Below are 17,448 nucleotides of genomic sequence, written 5' to 3'. Positions count from 1 at the left end.
TAATGCTCATATACCCGGTTTACGTTGTTTCTGACCATGTTGTAGATGCTCAGTTATTTTGCTTGTAAGTTCAGTGTGTATTAACTGCTCGAGAATTGTTCATAGGATTAGTTGCCACAGCTAATAAAAAATGAAACATTTGGTTTTTATTTCACTTGTTACTGAAGTAGTAATAATAGTAACAGTATACCTTTAATAAAAGATAATAATAAAGTTGCAGTATAGAAAATTGAATATTTTTCACTATTGTTTCAAATGTAACTTTCACTTTAGAGTACAATTTTAGTTTTTAGATGTGAAATGGAATATGTTGTTCTGGCTGTTTTCGTATGCATCATTTGCTAAAATAAATTTTCTTGTTTAACAGATGCTCCTAGCTCTGGAAGAATGGTGCTTAATTTGGCTTGGAGTAGAAATGAGGAAGAAAGCTGGGTAGAAGATTGTTCTGCTTGAAGCTTGAAACATGGGATCATTTGTGCTAGTCTTGTATTGTTATACCTATAAAAGACAACTTGCATGAGTTAAGTTGATCAATCATTGTACAGTAGTATTATGAATGTGTGTGTGATTGCTTTCTTTTTTTGGTATAATTGTCTTTGAATCTTAAAAAGGAATTGCTTATACATGTATTGCATTTAATATTATTTTTTACAGTTTTCATACCTTTTTATAGGAGTATTGTAAAACACTCTTAAAATATATTTTCACATGTATTTTTAATGAGTGGGAATAAGACTATCCTCCTTCCTTCTTCATTGAAGGTAGCAAGAGTTTAATATTTAAAAAAATCCCATTGCTGTTTGTTAGATGAGTCATTAATTTATAAATATCTGTGCAGAGTACTATCTAGTTGATGTTGTTTATACATATTCAAAGTAAGTTGAAGATAAATAAATTGTAGGTTAGAATTGTTCACTTAGTCATATGTGAACAAATATGGGATCATTTGTATTATGTTGAATAGGTCTTATGCTCTTACATTTATGATTTAAAAAACAACATACAGCAATTTTTTACATATGAATACAAATATAGGTGAGATATGTCATTTTACAGAATATATCTAGCATGGAAGTGAATCTTTAAGTGACATTGAAAAATGTCCTTTAGATTGAAGTGTTGTAGATATTGTTGTGTGTGTTAGACTAGCAGGGGATAAAATGCTCAGCAATATTGAACAAGTAATTTACGATTGCAGCAAGTAGAGTTACTGTAATAAATAATTATTCTGTAGCAACATTCCAAAAGGGTTGGAGCAGACTGCCTGGAACTGCACCGTGTTTCCTTTATTGTAGAAATTGTGTTATTGCCTAGAGTTTGTCTTTGAAGTCCAGACTTTATATCAGAGCATTCAATTAAAAAAGCCATTTTTGTCTTATTTTGATGGTTTTAATGTTATCTAATAATAATTTTAAATATTTCTGCATTAAAAGATTTGGAGCACTTATAAAATGTACCACTCATATCAGTTGCATCAGAGAGGTGCGCTGTAAACTGTGAAGTTTTCCTACAAGAACTTACAGTCAGAGATTGCTCTAAGTCATTTTAGATAATGTTACATAATTATAATGGGTATACTTGAAATATATGCCAATTTCTTAGAAAATACTGCAAGGTACCACAATGAAAGTGGAACAGAAACATTTTGTGAACTTCTATTTTTGCTGTTTAAATATTTTCTGTAGAATGGAGATAGTCGTCGTTGTCATCATCATCAATTTCCCTTGGCCAGCCTCTGCCAGTTTGGGGTGTTTATGGCACTGTTCCAATCCAGGTTTCTTCTAATTATACTATTCTTGATCGTTTACAACCGACATAGTCTGGGTCTCTCTCTGTTGCCCTCCCTCCTTAACTTTTTTTCTCTTCTAGTCAACATAATGGTCTTTTCCTAGCTGATTTTCATTCCATAATTTTCAATATCACTCAACATGTCGAGTTGCCCTTGTACTTCTGTTTGCTCCCCACACAGCAATATAATCTGCAAACAGCATTACCTTCAGCTCTCTGTCCTAATATTTTTCCTTTGTTCCCTTACAGTTTTATTCATAACCATTATGAATAACATTGGTGACAGCATATTTCCTTGTAGTAGTTCACTTTCATTCCAAAACTACTCTGTCCCACCCGCATGTGTTTGAACACTGCTGCAACAATTTTTGTGAATTGCTTGCACATATTCTATCAGTTGTTTTCCAAATTATTTCCGTTGCATTACTTCCCATACTTCAGCTCTGGGGACACTAACGTAAATCTTTTCTAAATCAAGGTATATCATCTCCATATCTCTTCTATATTCCCAATGTTTGCCATTAACTGTCTTACACTGTAGATGGGATCTAGTATTGATTTTCAGTTTCAAAAGCCATATTGCTCATCTTTATTCTCATTCTCTTTAGTAACCTTTCAAATATTTTTGCTGTCTGAGATATGAGTATAATTCCTCAGTGATTATCGCATATCCTCCTATGCCTCTTCTTAACATATGGGCAGCAGGCCCTCTGAGAAATCTCATAGTTCGCCTGCGAATGATTGGTGCTGGGCTCCGAGAAGTCTAGTTTTCTTACAACTATCCTTGATTGCTGCTACAGTCTGGTGGCGAGACTGTAAGTTTTTTTTAATACCTCAAAATTAGTTTCGGCTGACTGAAGAACCTAGCAGTTAAAAATTAACAGAGTCAAAACTAAAAAGACATGACTTCTAATATTACAAACTATAAGTTACAGACAGTGTAGTAATGAAATATAGAGTATAAAGCAGCTATTGCTGCATCTTTTTTTTTTTTTTTTTTTTTTCCTTCTTTCTTTCCTTCTTTTAGCCTTCATGTAGTTAGCAAAATACTGCAATATCAGAAATGTAGAGCTATTCTTGTGTCAACATGGCATAGCACATGCATCTGCTAACAGATGCTGATATTTGTGATGAATTATGTAGAGCCTGGTTATCAGATGTACTGAGTGAGTGAATTGGGTATTTATAGTGATTTTGGCGATTCCAAAAGTGATTTGGAAACATAGTTAATGTAGGTCCCTTTTCACAAACGGTACTGCTTTGAAAGGTGTCGCATCGTATTGACCTACTAAGCAGTCTGTTGAGTACATTCTCCGCGTTTGAGGTCGGTATCTTCAATACTTTTCAAGTTACAGTAGTTAGAGTGCAGCAGTGAAATTTTCTTCTTGCAAGCTTGAACTCTCCGGTCAGCAGAGGGTAACTGCCTCTGTTTGGAGCCTGTCGCTACTATGTTAAATATATGTATTATAACTCTTTTACTCCAGTCTTTTAGTACAAATTTTTCTTTCAAGATACATCTAAATAGCATATACAGCCATTGTAGACCAATGGGTCCTACTATTTTTATCATTTCCACACACACTTCATCTCTCTCTTCACACACTACCTCTGTCATCATGTCTACACCCCTTTTCACTTTCAGAAGTTCATTAAAGTAATCCTTCCATCTTTTCCTGTGTTGTTTGGTTGCATTATCTCTTTCTTCTATTTCACCTGCTTTACGTAGACTTCTTTTCTCTGCTTTCTTACAACCCATATAGCATCCTTTTACTACTGTGCACATCCTATTCCAACTCTTGTGTTAAATCCTTCCCTTTTCTTCACTTACTACTTTCGTGCACCTTCCTTTCATTTCCTGATACTTCCTTCTATTTCCTTTCATTTTATTCCTATTCTATGCTTGCCATGCTTTCTTCTTATTTGTCACTGATTCCTTTAACCTCTCATTCCACCAGGGTGTGTCTTTCATTCCTTCAGCTTTTCTGCCACAAGCAGCTTACAGATGCCTTCTTAAACATGTCCCATTTCCACTTCCACACTCTCCACCTCAGCTCTGGATAAGTGTTAATTCAGTATATATTGGAATTTATCCTTTACTTCTGTCTTTTAATTTCCATCCTTTTATTTTCTTCTCTGCTTTTTTCATTTTTGCTTTTTTTCCTACTTTCAATTTTGCTATTACTACTCTATGGTCTTCACCAAGGCTGTTACATCTAACAACTGTTTGTGGTTTGCTCTTTCCGACAAGAAGTACAGCAAACTCTCTATTATCTGAGTGAGGATTACCCTGTTTGTGGATTATCCATGCATAGTTCAGCAATTAAAAAAAGTCAAAGTACTGTATTCTGTTATAATTAGAACAAATGTTTTTGTTCAGAATGCACTATTGTGCATGTAACTCAAGTTTTACTGCCGGAGGACGCTACGGACACCATTCCCATCATCGTTTGTCCCTGAAATATTTTCCGTTGTTCCCATTTTATCTTCAGGTGAACCTCGTAACATGTTCGTGGCCCTTTTCCTGTCTATGTCAATGCCAAACCATTTCCCTAGGGAGCAGTTAATGAATCACATATTATATCTACTTGATTGTTTATTTTCACACAATAATGTGTTGGGGAGAAGAATTAATGTCAGAGAGGGGAAAAAGTAAAAAATACCTAAAAAAAAAAAAAAAAAAGTATACATTTCTTATAAAGTCATTATGATTATACGGTGCATTTATAAAAGTGTATAACTTAATATAGTCTTTATCAAACTTAAAAGTTGAAGATTCATTATAGATAGAGGCACCTGTTTTTGCAAAGCATGAAATTGCAAAATTTAAGCATAATGATAAATGATATAGATAATCATGACGTCTCTCATCTCATAAAGCAAATTTCCATCATATGAGAATTTGCACACGAGAATATCTTGAACCATATCCAGTGTTCAGGGTTCTAATTGGTATTTCATGTAGACCCGATGAAGATATTGATGTAATTGCCATTTTTCTTTCCCTGAAATCAGAATATGGGCATTTTGTGGAAGCTGCAGTGCTTTATGGATCCCAGTCAATAATGTTTCTAGTAAGAGATCATTTTTTGATGAATTAAATGTTGAATGGGATCAATGCAGCTGACAGGTGATTTTCAGCAGAAGCATAAGTCTCATGTTTCTTGTACATAAGCTATGTAAAAATAAAACATGTTTTACTGCAAATATGTTATGAAATATCTTTTGGTTTAGTATTTATTGCTGAAAAGTGGAAATAACATTTTGTAAAATTATTGATGAAATAAAATAAAAATAGCAAAAAATATATCTAAGTAACTTTATTAAAATGATGAAATTAGGCAAAAATTTTCACCACAAACAGGTGCCTCTAATTATAGATAATGCATAAGCATATACATTTAACTCCCAGGAAAGAAGTACAAATACTTGATATTCATTCTTATAACAGATCAAACTTGGCCATTAAACAGTTCCGTCCGATTCATTGTGGTTCATTATTAAATCCTGTACAAACAGAAGATTCATTGGTTCTTTTTAAACTGAATTACCCATGATTATTTTTATTTGTGAGGAAATTATTTTTTGATTTTTCAGTAGCGAGTTTCCATCTGCCTTGTTTTGTACATCCATGTGGTGGAGGAGGAGAAGGTCTGTCAAGAAGAAAATTGTCATGTGGGTTGTGCATTCCAGAAATTTGAAATGCTCTTTGCTACCAGATACTTTGATCTTTATATTCTTTTGTTTCTAGCAAAATTGCATCAAGTCTCTGCAGTATGAAGTGTTTACTCTATCATCAATCAATCAATCAATCAATCAATCAATCAATCAATCAATCAATCAATTGCTGCTGATCTGCATTTAGGGCAGTTGCCCAGGTGGCAGATTCCCTATCTGTTGTTTCCCTAGCCTTTTCTTGTTGTTTAATGTTATAGGTTTACCAGTCATGAGTTTGTATATATCCCTAGCTATGAAGAGGGCAGGGTCACCATGATTTAAACCGTGTACTTACTATCTAACCATAAATAAAACATAAATATTAGACATTGGTGGATAAACTGCAAATACGCTTAATTAGTTTTTATTACTTTATAACGATATATAAAATTTGGTTGATGTACTTCTGTCCTTACGCACTCTCAGAACACACAAATAGGTGCAAACTGAAAATTAAGTAACAAAAATTCTTCACAAATGAAATAAAACCCAAACATTTCAAAACTTTCTTCTTCCTGTAGTAACAACTGTCATTTCAATGTTAGTTATTTGAGAATACACATTTATAATGTTTGGGGGGCATGATTAGCTCAGTGACTTAGCTGCTGGCTTCCCATCCAGTTGGCTGAGGTTCATAATAGCCCACAATAGGAATGTTTATTTATTGTGTCATTGAAGTTTAAATGAATTAACCACATCTTATATTTTAGCTTGAATTCCTGATATTGGCTAAGCTAATATATATTCAGTTTATCAGCAGCTTGGTGACACAACCTCTATAACAAGGACAAAGAAAATCTGTCCTGCCTCTCTTTTGTCTAGCATACATTTCACATGGACCATCAGAGATTTGAACCAGGGACCCAGCTCTGAAAAGGTAAGCGGTAGATTCCCTCGGTCCAGGAAGGCTGTGGTGTAATCCTCAAATTTTAATTAATATAAATCAGTGAGAATCCACTTCAATACAACTTAGTATGGCTATGTAAACTCTATGGTCTACTGATAAGTCTACGTATTCAAAAGTAATGGTAAAACTATTATATAGAGGTGTGCTTGCAAACCAACATACTGAAGGTAACAGAGGTTCATGAAACGCATGCATGGTAAGCAATTAGAAGAGGCCAACAGGCAGAATAGCCTGAAATAAATTATTTCTTCCTTTGTTGACCACACCATGCTGCATGTAAGAATGAAATTAATTTGCCGTGTGAAGGGTGTGACTAGTTTCCTTAACCTCCTGAGGAAGAGCATAGGGTCAATTGAGGAGGGCGTAATATGATACAAATAATTGAAATGATGCATCATGGTGCTTAGAAATGGGATCTTCCTCTTCCTTTCAATTTTATCTCCACATAGGAGCACTTTAGTCAGTCCATTATCCAAGTCTCTTCGGAAGGGCTCCGAAAACCATAAAAGTAGTTAGTGGGATGTAAAGCAAATGACATTATTAAAAAAACTCTTTGGAAGGGACTGTTCAGGCTTTGCGGTCTTCCCAGTACTTTTTCATGTGTACCGATCTTCATGTCTTTTCTGGTGTTGAAAATGTTCATGTTGTAAGTTTCTGTATTGTGAGTCCTTCTGTAGCAATATTAGTGAATTTGTTTTATTATTTTTTGACCTTCCTCTACTCCTCATCTTCCTCAGTGTCCACTTAGTTAATACTTTTAAGTTTTCCAGTCTGTTGAAACAAAATATAACACTTAGAACACTATAATATACTTGTAAAAGAACACAGTTATAGAATGAAACACAAGAACATCCTCAGATTCTAATAATAGCTTATTAACATGCATACAAATGTACATACAATATTGTGTACTCCTGTGGGACAGAATTCCGGCATCTCAGAGTCTCCGAAAACCGTAAAAGTAGTTAGTGGGACATAAAGCAAATTAACATTATTAAGATTCTGTTTGAGGGTGCGGGATGGAAGGGGGAGAGTATGGAGAAGGTCTGGGGAATGTTATTCATCCTGTACTTTCTCTGCAAGGGTACTGTTCAATGGAGGCTCTGTGATTACCACTGATGCACGCATGGAGTCTGTGTTTGTCGAGAATGGAAATCTGACAGCTTACCGGTACATCAAGGAGATTCTAGTGGATAATGCGGTGCTTTTTGCACCTATCATTGCAAAAACGTTATCCTGCTGCATGCCAATGCTTGCCAACACATTGCCATTTTTGTACGTGAGTACCTGGATGAAGCCAGAATTGAGCGCATGGTGTGGTCTGCTCGTAGTCCTGACCTAAACCCGATAGAGCATGTCTGGGATGTGCTTGGGAGACGTGCTGGAGTCGTTCGCCTGACACACTGGCTCAACTTCAGGCTGCACTCCAGGCAGAATGGGAGCTCATACCACAAGAGAACATTTGAGATTGCATCCTGAGCATGTCTGATCGAATTACAGCTGTAACTGCGGTTAGAGGTAGCAGTACCCATTACCGAGGCAATGGAAATGTGTTGAGAATATGTGAACAAATAGACTGCATACGAATCGGTGCAGAACTCCAGGTTTCGACATTTCCAAATTCATGTTGGTAGACTTGTGATTGTCACAATCTATAATGTTTCTCAGTAATTGAACTGAAATTTTCAAATGGGCTATTTAATTTAAAATATATTGTCATAGTGTCATAATATGTGACTTTTTACCATTAAATTTTGTCTGAAATACATAGTGTTTCACTCTTTTTGCCAGTGAGTGTTTTTGAAATGATTTGCAGTCTAGTTCCTTTAAAAATATTATGAATTGTTCTTCTCCTGTTGGTCGTTTTACTGTCCTTGTTTTAAACCAAATTCTTTTTCTAGATGATGTTCCATGCAATCATAGTCTGTACTTTCTCATGGCTTTCTCTCTATATTAAATCATCATCTGAAATTGGGAATGTGTTAAGATTTGGAATTGGTATCTATGATTGATTTCCTTTGTTTCAAACCATTCATTCACTATAAAGATTTTTGGTACAATATCTTTGCCAGTTAAGGGTCCGGCTCATTGGCTGAATGGCCAGCGTTAAGACCTATGGTTTAGGGGGTCCCAGGTTAAATTCCTGGCTGGGTCGGGGATTTTAATGACGTCTGATTAATTCTTCTGGCTCGGGGACTGAGTGTTTGTATTTTTCCTGATACCTTCCTCTTCATATTCAAACAAGCAATTGTGATTACATCTCTCCATATAAGGTTGGCATCGGGAAGGGCGTCCGTCCGTAAAACAAGGTCAAATCTGCATGTGCAACACAGTTTGCACCCACAACCCCACAGATGTGGGAAAAGTGATAGTAGAAGAAGAAGAACTGTCAGTTAAGGCTTTTGTCACTTTAATGCGATAAAGAATTCCCAGATCATCTTCCTCGGAAAATTATCATTGGTCTTAGCAGTGTCCAAAAATACTACTGTAAGGTTATTTCCATATTTGTTGTACTTTTCTAATCCCCTTTGGGCCTGTAACTAATAGGTGATGGTCTTTATACATATGCAAGGGATAACTTGAGACATCTACAATGAGCTGACTAGCTTCTTTGTGTCAGCAATTTTATGGTCAATAACCAGCCTTAACTTCCCATCCAAACTATAACAAGTTACTTTGTAACTACCCCTCTTTTGAAACTATGGATTTTGTATGCCGAGTCCGTTATACATACAAAAGTCGATTGAGTAGTTTCCCTTAGGTTACTGATCCAATGATACCCTCACAACTCTTTTTTGGCTACTTTGATTATTCAGGTCACTCCTAATGATGATATCCTTTGATGTTTGATCCTTTATTAACGAGACTCTGCAGAGTATCCTACTTGTGATGTATATACTTGAGAAAAAGTATGATATACCCAACTGTTAAACTATTTTATTCTGGTGATACTGTTGTTCAACAATGCTGATATCAGTGTATCTGTCTTCATGGAGAAGAAATTCAAATCCATATTTGGCTTCCAGTCCAGTACAGTGTATAACCATTTCTCAGAAATGTCCTCCCTTGGCTTCACTTGGTCATAATATTCCCACCTTACATCTATCCATAAGGTCATCAGTCATCACACTTTAATAAGATACAAGTTACAAGATGGGCTGTCATGTCCAGTATTTCATTTTTTTTTTTTTTTTTTTTTCCATCCAAGACTTGTCTGAGTTTTGAAAGCGTACATTTTTTTTCATTGGCCAGTTATGCCTACCACAGTTCCATTAGACATCCTCTTTCAGAGTTTCTGCAGGGCAGTCACGGGGTCATAAAATCGTGACCATACTTGATGCCATAAGCAGAGAGTTCACTATTATTTCCCAAGACGAATTGATTGTATATTTTCTGTAAAGAAAAAAAAAAAATCTGCACATTCATGGAATTTGCTTGATAGGGGTGAAATTTTCAATTTCAGAATACTCTCTTTCATTAAAAAGAATCTATTTGGAGACTGTTGTCAATATGTTTTCTTTCTGATTTCAGTTTTCTTTCGCCGTTGATGCATTGTAGAATGTATTAAATGGTAGTTGGCGTTTTACAGAGCTGTAGTACATTAGTATAACAGTTGTTACCTCATTGGTTTGGGTGTGTTGATTCATTTGATTGTGTCTGCAAAGAAAGAGCATTGAGTGCAAGCGCATGTGAAGCTGTATTTATATAGTATTATTTTAGTATGTCGTTGGGTGAATGAGAAATTGACTCTCAGCACTGGTGAATGAGCCATAAGATCAGTTACGAAATTTGAGCACATTAGGAATTTTCCAAAATTCTTGTATTTATTATGAACAAACTATAATGCAAAAGTTCAGATTAATTTCTCAGTAGAAATATTTTATTGGTTTTATCGTATGAATTTTGAAAGTTTCCTCCATTTGTAAATGTCTCTACTTGTACTGTGTGTATCTAGTCCATTCTGTTTCTATTATTGCTTTTGTTGCTGGCTGGACCTTCAGTACAGAAACAGGTAGTCACTGAAGGAATTGAAAACAAATTCTGAAACTACTCCTATAATCATAACTATTGGCTTGTTTGGTTTTAGTTGTTGCTAAGTCACTTCAAATGCATGCCAGAAATGTATTAAAGACAGTAACATATAGAACCATAAAAATATTGCTATAAACATTTCCAAATCTCTGGGTTAATATTATTGTTGTTGTGTTTCACTTGTAGCTTTTTTTAAAAAAAAAAAAAAAAAAGAAGGAAGCCATATTTTTCAGTGTCATGTTGTTTAACACAACTTAAAAGCTTTCCAGTCTGTTGAAACACTAATTAAAACACACACAACACATATAGCAATGTAAAGAAAATTGTAATATAAAAAACATACATAACACTATTACATACCTGTAAACTAAAAGTAAACCGCTAATAAAAAAATGACATGTTCCCTTCTATAAAAACATCCTCGCATTCTATTAAATCATTTTTAACCATGCGTATATATGTACACTTCCGGAGGTGCACATGGCCCTGAGGTTCACTCAGCCTACACCAAAAATGAGTACCAGGTTAATTCCTGGGGGCAAAGGCAGCCGGGCGTAGAGCTAACCACTCTACCCCATCACGTACCGAGGTTAACAACGGTGGAAGCCTTTACCTTCCACTCCTCCATGGCCTTCATGGCGTGTACAGAGGTGAAAAAAAAGTATATATGTACAGCATTGTTTATATAGCATAAACTTGTCAACGATTGTGAATTGAGTGATGATATGAACAAGTGGGACAAATTATGAATGTAGAAGTCCTCCACTGTAGCCTTACTAACTTTGATAAAGATTTCTATACTTACTTTAAACTGCTAATTGCCCATTACCACCGACGACTACATTTGGACTAAACCCATGTCCTTGCTTTGGTCGAGGTGTATGCAATAACTCTGTTCAGCGGAGAGGGGAGGGGACGTGTTGTTTGGTGTTAGTTATTATGTTTGTCTTGATATGTTTTAGCTAGTAAATGTACGATAATGATTTTGACTAACAATGCGGAAATTAATTAAAGAGTACTTTGTGAGACATTTTTCTTCTTTAACACTTAATGAATCCTACAGGACACCAAACATTTGGATTATGGGTTATGTTATTTTTGTGTGTACTAAATTCCTTGAAATTTAGTCTGCATTCTTGCTACTCAAGATGTATTAGTATTTGCTATTTATCACTAAAAAATTATATTTTACAATAGCAAACCTCAACCAGAGCATGGTGACTGGCTTCAGTCCAAATATAGTTGTTGCAGGTAAGAGATGATTAGCAGCTTAAGTATAGAAAACTTTATCACAATTACTAACATGACAGTGCAGGAATTCTGCATTCATAATTTGTCGCACTTGTTTATAACATCAATTTACTATCATTGACAAGTTTACATAATGTAAGGAGTATTGTACATATATATGCATGGTTAAAAGTGATTTGATAGAATCTGAGGATTGATGTTCTTGTACAATGAAGCATGTCATTTTTTGTTTTAGTGTGTGTTTTTGTTACGGGTATGTTGTAGTGTTATGTGTTTTATTTAGTGTTTTGATGGACTAAATAGCTTTACAGTTGTACATATAGCTTCAGTGCGTCAGTTTTATCAGAGAGTTTGTATTTGAATGATCTACAGTTAATCATTTTAAGAATGCCAGGCTAACATTTAAAATTTGTGAGGAAATCTCAATTCTTTCTAATGTAGATTGGAAATGTAGATATTTCAGGTATGGAAAAATGTATTGAGTGACATTTAAAGCTGTGTTTATTGGAGGTGATTTTATATATTTATATATATGTAAGGAATTAGTCACATGCTGACTTCATTTTGAAGTTTTATAGTTAACTTTATGCATATAAATTGTTTAATGAAATTAATACTGCATAATCCATGACTTGTGTAATTTCATTGATACCTGTATATTTAACTGAAAACAATTGTGATAATTTCCCTTTGGAAACTGTACAAGGTAATTTCTATATGCTGTTATTGGAAAAAAGGTTTAAGTACTTTTTGTGATGAAAGAAATATTGTATTTAAGTAATTTTTGTAAATAGATATACATTTACCCTGCCATTGTAACTGAATTTTTGCTAAAAAGAATGTCCTTTTTTTTTTTTTTTCTAACATGTTGCCTTTAATGTACCTAAAATAAACATATTCCTCTCTTTCATGTTGTACCTTATCTGGGTATTATGCAATATTATTGGCAGAGTTTGGACCAATTTTGTAAGATATTATGTTACGAATAATACAGTATTTTAATCTTCTTTAAAATATATTATTTTGAAACACCAAAAAGCATTACAGTAATGTGGTAGCATTCTTGATCAGATCGTATAAGATACTTGGACCATTTACTGTCAAATAAATAATATTGATTGAAACTCCATATTTTAAAATGAATACATACTTTACTTCATCTAACTTTTGAGCATTCCTATTGTTAGGAGTGTTAATATCTCAATTTCAAATTTGTACAAGTAAGAATTTAAGACCTCTTTTTAAGAACATTTGTGTCTTCCAACAAGATCACAAATTGAGTCACTGGTTTTCTATCTAGTTAATGTAATAATTGTATAATTTCTGATACATTTTTGAATAAGAAAACTTTTACATGAGTATTACATGAAGAATATTGGACCAAGAAACTGAATAATGGAAGAAGAAAATCTTCATATATTTCGTCCAACCATTTTGACTGGAAGTTTGGTTTTAAAATATGGAGTAAATTGGTGATACATATAAATAATATTTATACAATTAAGCAAGTTTCATATTTATTGGTATGGTTTTTGTAACATTCCTAAATTTTAAGCTAGTATTTACTACAGACAGTTAACTTTATTGAATATTGTATGCATGATGTATTTTTATTGGCAGATATGACATTTATTTTACTCAAACCAAATATTGTATTTAACTGCTATTCCAATCTCTAGTTGATATTTGTATTGCTTTGTAAATTACATGTATATATGATTACATTATAAAATATTGTTTTATTTAGCTTGGTTTATATTCTTTAAAAGAATGCTAAATACAATTAATTGTATTTGTGCTCGTTGTGATCTGTATTAAAGAATAATAATAATAATAATAATAATGAAATTGCTACACATCTGTTATAATATTGCTGTTTTCTTAATTTTGTTTCAAACCTAATTAATTTTTCTAATAGTAGGGAGCCATCGGTTCTCCTTGCTACAACCTGGCTAAACTTCTACAGTCATATGTACAGTAGCAAAACCTGTACACTTTATTGCAAACAAATAAACTTCATGATAGTTCCATAATTCAAACTCTCGGTTTCAATTCTTAAGAATTTTTAATTTACAAATCCACCTTTCAATATTTGATAAGACTAAAACTCACAATTTAAGAGGTAACAAAAACAATGTAATAACCAGGGGCGGTGTATGCTATTGTTGCAGGGTTGCACAACTCCCAATAATTTTGTACTTCATTTGTCGTCTTTTCTTCTAATGTTTTAGCTTAATAAACCTAACATGTATTCGGAAACATGTTAAAATCAACCATCATCGGTCGTTCGCTGTACTGATGCTTCGTAATGGACCAACAAACGCTGCTGACTTTGATTCAAACTTGGGGGTTTGCTTTCCTACAGCAATTCCCTAACGGACAGTGCGGCGCAGTGTACCTCAGCAGGGACGAGCCTAAGCCTACACAGCATCAGGTAGCATGCTCTCGGTCTCGGGGAGTTGCACGAGACTAGCAAGTCCCCTACCGAGAAAGAGTTCCAAATGTCCCCGTTAGATTGCGCTACGCTGCGGAGATTACTTCACTCCTACTTTATCTCCTTTCACAAAGGTAATTCATTTCCATTTTTTAAATTTACAAATTTCATTTCCGTTTCACCGACGCAGGTAGGTCTTAACGGTGACGATGGAATAGGAAAAGGCTAGGAGTTGGAAGGAAGCGACCGTGGCTTTAATTAAGGCACAGCCACAGTATTTGCCTGGTGTGAAAATGGGAAACCGCGGAAAACCATCTTCAGGGCTTCCGACAGTGGTGTTCGAACCCACTATACCCCGTATGGAAGCTCACAGCTATGCAACCCTAACTGCACGGCCAACTTGCTGGGTAATTTCTTTTCCACACCATACCAGATCACCCACAATATTACCAACATCTTGCTTCAACGAAAAACAGGACGACAAATTTTCAGTTCAAGTGAGGCAAAAGTAACTGTGCCAGGCTGGGTGGCTCAGACGATTGTGGTGCTGGCCTTCTGACCCCAACGTGGCAGGTTCGATCCTGGCTCAGTCTGGTGGTATTTGAAGGTGCTTAAATACGTCAACCTCGTGCCAGTAGATTTACTGGCATGTAAAAGAACTCTGGCACCTCGGCGTCTCCGAAAGCCGTAAGAAGTCATTAATGGGACGTGAAGCCAATAACATTATTATTAAGAGTGCCTCTTATTTCCTGGGTTGTAATTGCCAGATATATTGCAGTTTTTGTAGGAATGTAGTTTATTACTTAACGATAATAGTTTCTTGTTATTTCTGTAAGCTGTAAAAATGTGAAACTGAAAATGTTGGTGCAACACCCAACTTCAGATACCACCAGCTGCCACTGGTAATAACATATTAAAATCTATGAATGAATGAATGAATAAATAAAGAGTTTAATGTGTGGGTGAAAACATTATTTAAGAAATTCTCTGCAAGTGTCCATCATAAAGTCTTCTTGCTTCAGTCCTTGTTAAAATTAACAGTATAATTGTTGAAACTCCTCTTTTATTGTCTTTGTGGGATTATTTTGGCATTTACAAACTCAAATGCTCCCAAAGTGATGTCGGTTACATAGCTCAAACAGGGAGAATTTTTAAAATTCAGTATAAAGAACACACAAACATCAATAAACACAACAAATTTTTAACTATAAGTGATCACATGGCTAGAATCCAATCACTTATTTTCATCTGTAGAACAGGATTTGGACATCATTCACACTGCTAATAGGGGTATCCTGCTAAACATATTGGAGAATGTGTAATATGTTTGCCTGCTGGCATTTCTTGATGGATACAGTACTTTTGTATCCATCTCTTGGCACAGGCCAGAGTAAAGTGTAGCTTTCACCAAAGTCCCAGTCTCATCCATGGCTGTGACAATATGGAAGCTGCTGGGGTATGGGTGGTGCTGAGTAATGACATTCAGAGCACGACTAGTGCATCAGAGTGTTATGAAAGGTGTTGCTCATAGGGTCAGTCGTGCTGTAATAGCACTTTCTGACCCAGTGAGGAAAGCAATGGCAAACTACCGCACTCCTCGTCTTGCCTAGTATGCCTCATTTTGGTGCTGCCATTGGTTTTTGCGGTTTCCTTATAACCGCATAACCTTTGGTGGTGCTATTTGAGGATCCAACCAGCCTCTGGGCTGATGACCTAACAGACAGACATGTAATATGCACCTTAAACAAAGAAACAACCCCATTTTAAATCTAAATGAGATTTCCTAAAAGACTGGTATGCTTCTTTGTGAGTTTATAAAGATTCATTCAGCATTAAAAACCAGTCAAGCATCCATCCATCACTCTCCTTCCAGTTACATTCCCTTTCCCCTCTCTGCCACCACCCCTCATTAACAACAGCTACCAGTCATCACCTGCCAGTGTTTGTTCCAACGTGATCATAGGGAGCGGATTTCTATGACCTAAAAATGTATGAAATATGTGTGCATTTATGACCTAAAAAACATAAAAATATGACCTATAAAATTCAAAATATGACTTGCTGAATAGCATCTACGTTACATAGAAACACTTTTATTATGATTGCTATAGGCTGCAATTATTTTAGAGTTTAAAAAGTTTTAATTCTTCGAAATCTTTAACCCAAAATCAAGTAAAATGATGAACATTTCATGAACTCGTTAAGGTTACACTGCATACTTCTAGGCAAGGACGGACTCTGTGGAAGACATAAACACTAAAGTTACTTTCACTGTTCAATAGTCCGCCTCTGTAGCATAACGGTTAGTGTTATTTGCTGCTGTCCTTGGGGGTCCGGGTTCGATTCCCGGTACTGCCAGAAATTTAAGAATGGCAGGAGGGCTGGTATATGGTTGAAATGGTACATGCAGCTCACCTCCAATGGGGGTGTGCCTGAAAAGAGCTGCACTACCTCGGGATGAGGACCCGAGTTTGCTTTACTGTTCAATATTCAATCAGTTTTAATTTATACACAAAACATATGTTATTTGAATGAAACTTTCATACCTGATCTAGTCTCCATTATCAGAATTGTTGCAATTTACGACCACATGCATCTTAGGGTTGTTGAATGAGAATCCCCTCCTGTTGTCTTGTAGCGAGAAAAACTACTTTCGACATCATGTGATGTAACGGGAGCGTACTTGAATAGAGTTAAATCACTTTGAGAAAATTCCTGGAAATCTGCAGATGAAGGGTTTCCACAAAGAATGTCACTTATTCCACGCAGATACACAAGTCCACAATTTTTTTCCAGTACATTTTGTAATTTTCTACACACCCTAGATGCTATTGTTCCTTCCGCATGCTTTAATTCCTGTTCAATGCACTTTACAACATCCAGTGCATCACTTAGCTCTGCACCTGAAACTTCCAGTTGCGTGATTGCTCCAGATAAAAAATTAAAATTGGACTTTATATAGGGGTAAGCCAGGTCCGCTTTTAATGTAGTGCTTGAAAATAAATCTTGAGTGGTTTAAGAAACCCATATCTTACTGTCTCCCACGCCACGCCTTATTATATCCAACATCTCTTCATAACAAGGGGTCAGATAGTCCTTCCTGAGAGTAGATTCGTTGGGAACAGGATGCGTTGTATGTTTTTCACGAAACTGTTTGAAGCTTCAGTGTTATGTTTCTTTAAAGGAATATTAGATGAAACCATCATCTTGCAGAGATCTTGTGAAAATTGTGGACACTGTGAACTTGATGTTGGGGTTTCGAATAGCAGACGTTGCTTATTTTCAAGTGCAGATTATGTATTTACACAATTCTTATGTTTTA

General features: G+C 35.3%; 1 protein-coding gene across 2 annotated transcripts in view; it reads left to right on the top strand.

Annotated features, from left to right (window-relative positions):
- The window catches only part of bif (bifocal), a 540,366-nt gene extending 527,296 nt beyond the window's left edge, over positions 1-13,070 (top strand). For both annotated transcript variants that reach the window (XM_067138092.2, XM_067138091.2), the window contains one exon: positions 368-13,070. In XM_067138092.2, the coding sequence (XP_066994193.2) occupies positions 368-453 (86 nt within the window). In that variant the 3' untranslated portion in view covers positions 454-13,070. The remainder of the gene's footprint in view (positions 1-367) is intronic.
- The last annotated feature ends 4,378 nt before the right edge of the window (positions 13,071-17,448 follow it).

The sequence above is a fragment of the Anabrus simplex genome, chromosome 1 (assembly GCF_040414725.1).
Source record: "Anabrus simplex isolate iqAnaSimp1 chromosome 1, ASM4041472v1, whole genome shotgun sequence".
Lineage (NCBI taxonomy): Eukaryota > Metazoa > Arthropoda > Insecta > Orthoptera > Tettigoniidae > Anabrus > Anabrus simplex.
The sequence above is the reverse complement of the archived record's forward strand: the minus strand, read 5'-3'. Positions and strand labels throughout refer to the sequence as shown.